The 7,845-nt window shown below is 47.4% G+C and overlaps 2 protein-coding genes across 2 annotated transcripts; both read left to right on the plus strand.

Annotated features, from left to right (window-relative positions):
- Positions 1 to 1,508: 1,508 nt before the first annotated feature.
- Positions 1,509 to 6,413, plus strand: TEOVI_000852900 (WD domain, G-beta repeat, putative; the record flags this gene model as incomplete). The annotated part of the gene is made up of 1 exon (XM_067227452.1): positions 1,509 to 6,413. The coding sequence occupies one exon, from the start codon at positions 1,509 to 1,511 to the stop codon at positions 6,411 to 6,413; it is 4,905 nt and encodes a 1,634-aa protein (XP_067083553.1).
- Positions 6,414 to 6,843: 430 nt separating this feature from the next.
- Positions 6,844 to 7,539, plus strand: TEOVI_000853000 (uncharacterized protein; the record flags this gene model as incomplete). Its single annotated transcript, XM_067227453.1, has 1 exon — positions 6,844 to 7,539. The coding sequence occupies one exon, from the start codon at positions 6,844 to 6,846 to the stop codon at positions 7,537 to 7,539; it is 696 nt and encodes a 231-aa protein (XP_067083554.1).
- Positions 7,540 to 7,845: the final 306 nt, after the last annotated feature.

Genomic DNA, 7,845 nt, shown 5'->3' on the forward strand with positions numbered 1-7,845 from the left:
TTTCTTTTTGTCCCCCTCCTTTAAAGTTTTTTCTCGCATATTTTCTCTTGTCCCGTCATCTTTTTGTGCTGTGGTTGTTGGGTGACGCACATTTTTATGCATACCTCGTTGATGCGGTGATGAAATGCTGACTTTTTTTTTTTTTTAAAAAAAGAATCTATCGCGAAGGAGGCTCGATATGTTTGTTGGTTCATCTGTGTGTAAACACATAAATATGTCTTTTTATGCATGATTGCCATCAATTTGTTCATTTCTTTGTTTGCTCGGTTTGTTTTCGTTACTTTTTGTTGTTCCTCATCAACCCGTGTTCCCTCCTTCCGTGAAGGTGGTTTTAATCTGTTTGTGAATCCGTTTTGTTTCTGTGTGTTTGTGTGTGTTTGTGTGTCTTTGTTGTTGTTGTTGTTTTGTTTTGTTTTGTTTTTTTGTGTCATCTCACTTCATCTCCTTCCCCATTTTTTGTCTTTCCATTATGCATGTGTACTTACATTGCGTATTCTTTTTTTTTTCCCCTCTTCCTTCTTCTCTTCAGCTCTCGTACTTTTTGTCTTATTTCCTCTTTCCCTCGCTACATTCTGTTTTGGGGTCTGCAGCTGCCAAACATATATATATATATATATATATATGTTTTATTTATTTAAATGGTGTTACATTTCCCTCTGCTACTTTACGAGCATTCAAAACTCTTCTCTTTTTCTTCTCCCTCTCTTCTCCACTTAATCCGTCTATAAATCTGCTTCTTCATGTATTTAGGCGTTTACCAGCTTCCCTTCAGTGGTTGCACCTCCCTACCCCACCAAAAAAAAAAAAAATGATTTTGGGATCGGAGAGGTTTAAAAGGTTGAAGGGAGACGGTGGGAAGAGGAAAGAGGAAGACAAACAGACAAACAAACAAATGCTCAAATATATAAAGAAAAGTACAAGGGACAAAATGTTAGTAGCGGTGGTGGCACGAGGAGATAATAAAAGAGGGGAAACCCTTCCGAATCGGAGATACGAGATGGAAATTAGGAAGTGCCACACACGCCGGAGAGCATCAGCGTAACAAAACGTGATGTCACTAATGCAGTAAGCAGGAATTAACCAGCCAAGCAGCCAGGACTGAATTACCAGAGGAAGTCCCAATAACAACAAAAGGAAATTAAAACATTTGGTCATATATATGTATATATATATACGCTTGTTTGTTGTATCTACTTCCCTCAGCTGGCGCTTCCTTTTTTTTTTTGGTGCGTGTGTGTGTTTTTGGATAGTCTCGTGAGCAGGTTTGTGAAAGTAAGTTTACTTTGAGATGCCCATTCTTGGTACAAATTATTATATTCTATTTGCTGTGACAGTTTGGACTATTACACCTACTTGACCCGATTTTTTCCCTCTCTCTCTCTCACTACGACCCTTGTTTGTATTTAAATTCACATCCGCATTTATGCGTGCACACACACACAAACACACACACATACAAACATTCATTTAAGCATACCTGTGCGGCTCTCGGCCAAACATAACGCCAGATGACGTATAAGGAAGTCGCGCTTTCGTCTCAGTTAAATGGTGTGTTCCACTGTGCCGCAGTTGTTACCCTTCGAACAGCACCGGCAGACACGCTTCACCACCCGGTGTCGAGCAGTGGGACACACAAGCAAGTTCCTGATGGAGGTGTGAAATGTGAGGAACTCGAAGGAGATAATCGCCGTAGCCGCAGCCCTTCCATAACTGTTTTCACAGTTTTAAACCCCAAAGCGGCGTCGTCTTCTCTGCAAGTCCGCCAACTCCCCCAACAACCCCCAGAGGAAATGCGTTGCACGCTGTGGGTAGGAGCAAGTAGCGGTGATATTGAGGTGCGGTCGGCGGTACAACCTGACCGTGTACTTCGTTTTGTACCAAAAAAGTCGCGGGCCGTTGTTACTTCACTCATTCAAATTGGTTCTAGCCGCGTGGTCGCCGGCCTTTCCGATGGGTATATTCGTGTATTTGACGCCGTCACGCTGTGCGAGTATCAGCAGACGCGAGCGCACACGTCTGCTGTCAGGTGCCTGATGGCCGTGGCAACCCCAATAGTACAAGGAGTTCAACCAGAATGTGAATTTACACCTGCCCCAGTTTTCCTGACGGCGTCTTCCGATCGTACAATAGCAAAGTGGGATGCTGTATCCTTACAGTGTCTCTGTAGGCTGAAGGGACACACGTGTTCCGTTTCAGCATTAGTGTCGACACTTAACGGTGTCTTTGTTTTTAGCGGTGCTGACGATGGGTCGCTGCACATGTGGTCGATGGTCGATAATACACAAGTGGTGGGGAGGCCCACTACCGTTGCCAAGAGTGCGGGTAAAAAAAAGCGAACTGGAAAGGACCTTTTAGGACCTTCTCCTCATCGACAAAAGTCACAATTACCGAAATGTAGCTTGGAGGAACCTCAAGTAAAACAAACGAGCCAAGCGAGCGGTCGTGGAGCTTCTCAGGCCAGGCCGGGGAAGTGTCGTACGAGTAGGTCCGCTTCCGTAGGAATAATGAAGGTGCGGAGCCTGCTGCGCTCGCCTTCTATCGGAAGCCCTCAAAGGCATCGGGTTGACGGAGGGGGAACAGGGCGCTCGCGTTCAATTGCAGCCATGCAAAGACATGGTCTCTTGCCAAAAATTAACTGGGGAAAAGATCTTGCGTTGCCTACCACTGCCGCTAGGGCACCAAATACTGCCACGAGGGATTCTGACAGTGACAGGCAATTTGATGGAAGTTCAGATGACGAAAACCTGTTGACTGCGGAGCCTGTTATACCTGTCGATGGCCAAGGCTCAGCAGTTTTCTGTCGGAGTGGGCGAAATGTTGGTGATGGTGTGGGCGCTCCGCGAGAGGGAAGGAAAGGTCGAGGCAAGCTGAAAAAGAAATCTGCGCAGCAAGTGCAGGTGTCACGCTTCGCGGATGTACTCGCAAAGCTTCAAGGCCCTGTTTCTGATAGCGCGATGGGTTGCCGCCTGGCGGCGGTGCATTCGGAGCCTGTTGCATCTGGAATAGAGGGTGGTACCCTCCTTTGGCCATTGAAGTGTGAGCACGCTAAGCGGATTACTCACCTGGCCATTGTTTGGGACCGGTTTTTGCTAAGTGGGTCGTCTGATGGTGAAGTCAAAGTTTTAGCTCTGCCTTCTGGCCGATCAATTCGCACTGTCCACAGAGGTTACACTCCTGTGACAGGTATGACTGTCGATAACGCTCGTTGTTTGCTGTGGATTGCAACAGCGGATGGCTGCTTTCACGTGCACAATATGTTGACTCCGGATTTGCAACAACTGCATGCATGGCGAGACCTCAGCACTCCACGACCCCTTTTAGTACCAATGACAACGAATCGCTTGTTATGTCAGCTTTATCTACTGGCAGCACCTGGAAGTAAGAAGAAGTTGTTTGACAGTCGTAGTGCTGGAAACAAGATCAAGCCAAAGATCAACTTGGAAAGTAGAAATATCAATTGTAAACGGAAGAAGACGGGACAAGTAGCCCCTACCGACCAAGGAGCCCAGTCTGGGTTAGTTGAACCTGAAGAAGCGGTTCAAGCGCCGCCTAACGCAACATTGGCGTGTATTCAGGTGGATGATGGGGACGATGAGGCACTGGCCGATATAGGTTCGCTTCGCAAGTTGGACGTTGCTCATATGAAAGCGCGCTGTACAATCGCCAAAATGGAATCGAAAGAGGAAGTGTTCCGTAGGGTATTGCGCCGACCTGTAACCGACGATGGCATGGAGTTGCGTGAGTGTTTGTTAAAGGAGCAAACACGCGTTGTCAACGCCTTATATGGTACTCGCTTTCATTTTTCTCTACGGGATTCGTTTAGGCGCTGGATGGCCTGGTCAACGCGGCGCGTTAGACGGTACCAATGTATGCGAAGGGTGCGGTTTCTGGCGGCAACTAATCAGGAGCGCCTACTCGGCTGCTATTTTAGGAAATGGAGGCGGCACCGTGTCTCACAGAGACTTGTAGAGCAAGACGTGCAGATAAGATCGTTGGAGTCTCGTTCCTTCAGTACAACGGTGGAGCGCTGTGCGAAACCTTGTGGTGTGGCTCTTGGTGGCAGGGCATGCGTCGCCCTCGCAAGCACACAACGGCGCAACCTGCTGCATCGTTACTACAGATACTGGCTTCATCACGTCGTAGGTTTACGGCAGGCGCTGTCGCGTTCTGTGGCCTTCAACCGTTTGTTCCTCTCGTTTGACTCCAAAGTGTGTGACAGTGCCTTCGTGTTCCGTCGGTTAGCAACGACCAACCAGTGCGCACAACGACAAAAGCGGGCGCTACAACTGCTGCTGCTGCGGATGGAGGCTCACTACCGTCAACTGCAGCACCGCTGTATGCGAAGGTGGTTTTCCTTTCTCCAGGATCAAAGAGAGTCGCGGCAGACATACAATCTCGTGGAAACGCTCACATCTGTGTTAGTCAATGGGGAGGCACTTAGGATGAGTGCCTACTTCAAGTGGTATAGGTTCGCATTGTTTGAAACAAAGCTTCACCGCTTTGATGAAGAGCGCGCGACGCTGCAGCGGGAGTGGATCGTTGTGCAGAACGCACTAGAAAGTAAGGAAACCGTGGCTAACCTGAAGCAGGAAGAGGTGCAGTTGGAGGTTGAAATTGCCCAGTTAGCATATGAGCGTGATGAAATAGACTCACAGAATGTCTCGCTTCGTGCGGATATTGTACACATCCAAATGAGCAAGTCTCTTGACTGTATTCTCGCCGGGTACGTTGACGCGGAGGATAAACTGAAGACAGTTCCGCGGTTATTACCGGAACCTCCATTTCACAGCCGCCGTTTGTGGACTTCCAGCGGCGAGCGGTTTTCCCCTGTGAATGAGGATGACTCGTCTGCTGAGGCAGCGTTACTCAGTCAGCTGTCCGCCGTGTTGCGCGCACTCAAAGCTACGGTTTTACGTTGTAGGCGGCACTGTAGTCTTATCACGACATCCCATGACCGGGTGCTGCGAATTCCTATTTGGGACAAGCCGGTTGAAACGCGAGAGTGGAGCTCCGGAGTTTCACATTCATCCGTTGGCGGCGATTCGTCGGCCCTCCACGGAACGTCAGGGGCTTCTTTATCAGACACACGCTATTCGAGTGAGCGCCGCAGGAGCATCGCCAGCTCCACTCATACGGTGGCGTACCTAGCTGATGAGTTTGGTCGAACTGTGGGACGTCTTCGTTTGCTTATTGAGGAGGTCGCCAGACAAGCCGGTGCTGATCTCGAGGAGTCGACGGACCAAACCCTGTCCGCCTTCTTGAAACACAAGAATTCCATTGGTATGGGCAGTGAGAGCATTCGGGTGATAAACGCAGAGTGCCCGTCAGTGGAGTGGCTGAATTTTGTCCCCTCCACCAAACGAGCAGAGATCCTTCCGCTCCTTGCGGATTTGGTGACCATGTATGACTCGTTTAAAGCGCATAGCGATACTGAAATAGAGACAGGCGGGAAGACATTGTCAACTAGGGGTGCGCTCACATCTGCACCACTGCCGCTGCGGAGTTTGTGCCGGACGCAAGCGGCGATGTGGCTGGTCCGCCATTCCGCCGTAATATTGGAGTTAATGGCACCGGGCACATGGGAAAAGCATTTAAATGTGTGGTTTTTAGCGGATTCGATGAAGGATTCGGTGGCGCTGTTCAACCAAAATCTGGACGTAGGGTTGGCAACACCAAAGCGAACGAAAAAGAAGGAGTCATCAGCCGAACTGAAGGACACTTCTTCAATCCTGTCAGACATCTCCTTCCAGCCATCAAAGGCAGTTGTGAAGGAGAAACGCAAGAAAATTCCCAAGACTGTTGCTAGTGGTAAGGGTACCCCTAGAAAGGCGTCTTCAGTTTCCTCCCCCATCACGTCACAGCCTAGTGTGGAGAGCACACCCGTAAGATTATGGGCGTCACCCAAAGCGGCGATTGTTCAGCCACAGCGAAAGCCTGCCGTATCCTGTAGCAACCTCCACTCTCCGGTTAGCCGCAGCGTGTGTGGACCTCTGGATGGTGAGTTTGTTGTACATGCAGCGCAACGCTCTAATTCGGTTCCCCTACGACATCACAGTGCTATCTCGAGCTCAAGGTCTTTTGCTTCTGCTCCGTTGACGCGCCCTTACCTTGGGTTCCGTGTTGCCGTTGGCCGCGACAGCAGTGGATGTACAACACTATCAATTCAGGAAGTCACCCAAACTTACACCGGAAGTAATGGTGGCGCTGATCTTATGGGTCCAGCGTTTGCTGCCGGATTGCGCGTCGGTGACCAACTCGTCCGCTTTGCAGGTTACACAGTTACAGAACTGGCTGCGTTCAATACTGTTGTGGCAAGGCACGTGCGACCCTCGGCTTCTATTCCCGTTGTATTCTCCCGTGATGGCGTAGTAATGTCCGCCACAATTGTGGTTGGTGAGAAAAGAAGGGAGTGACGCAAGTAGAAGACAACTCATACCTATTGATGTTCTCTTATAATGATTAGGGATACTTTTCATTTTAAAATTCTCTCACGTCGACCCTAATCAATATCTCCCCCTCTCCAAACAGTGTACCGTACTTCCTAGACAGGCATTAACTCTTCCTTTTTGCCTCTCCTACCCCACTCATTTCCTTTTTGTACTATCCTCATCAAATAGGAACGTTGGTTCACACCTTCACGACACGTAAAGCATTCACAATTACACCACAAACATAATAATAACAGCAACTTCCTTCTTTCCTTCCTCTTACAAAATGCTTTTCCTTCTAATTGCCACACTCTCGTACTTTCATCTGTATTGTTTCTCCATTTGCTCTTTCCTTAATTTAGCGCAAACGTCACACACTGTGTTTTGAGAAACTTCTACACTTTGTGAAATTACAATGGTGGTCATACATAGTGGACTTGTAACTCCCGTATTGGAAATTATGTCACTAGTTAAGCCGTTACCTTTTGATGTGGATGTGTTGTTGGATGAACATCCCGATATGACAGTTTATCATCGCCCTCCATTGCAGAGCCGTGGTAGTGGAAGTAAATATATTTGCAATCATCATCCTGTTGAATTGCTTTCTTATGAAGTGTACCTGTGTGATACGGAAGATGAACCAGTTGTCGATTTTGAAGTGAGTAACCGAATTGTCGTACGATATCAACTTAACCCGTATTGTGCTGCTTCAGAGTTTCCATTTCCTCGTGTGTTTGGAAATACAATCTACCGTAACCAAAGACCTTACCTCCGTCCTGCGTATGTGGAAGTTGCACATGGCTCTGGCGGTTGTTGTTTCAATGGTAGCGGATCATCATATGGCATTAATGTTTGTGTGGCTCCCACTGATATTTTTGCTGGTTTCCCTCGCTCCAATAATGGTGATGATGCTGTTATTTACTCTACGGTACCCCACATCAGGAAACTCCTACAGCGGCCCTTTTCCCCCTTTATGGAATGTGGTCCCTTAATTGCGGATGATGTTTTTGTAAGGTGGGGAAGTAGCGGTTTGCTTAGTTTGACTGATACGTGTGATTTGGGCATGTTCACAATTGAGGGTGTGTGTGGTGTATCCTCACATATTATGTAATTTGCACTGAAATGCGTCATTACTTAATATGTGAAGGGTGCTATTGTTATTTTATTCCCTTTATTATTATATCACATGAGTCTCCCGCTACAATCACGTGGCATTGTGCTGTGTGTCATCGGGTAGTTTAATATATTTATATATACATATATATATATTCTTTTTTTCTCCTTCACATAATTATTGTGGACGGTAGTTAATAATGCAGTATTTTTAATTGATTAGTGTCCTGGGGTTCTTCATCGTATTTGTTGATATGTTTGCTTGTTTGTTTCTATTACTTACATAACTGTTATATATATATAT

This window comes from Trypanosoma equiperdum, assembly GCF_001457755.1.
Source record: "Trypanosoma equiperdum strain OVI genome assembly, contig: ctg_980, whole genome shotgun sequence".
In the NCBI taxonomy this organism is placed as follows: Eukaryota; Euglenozoa; class Kinetoplastea; order Trypanosomatida; family Trypanosomatidae; genus Trypanosoma; species Trypanosoma equiperdum.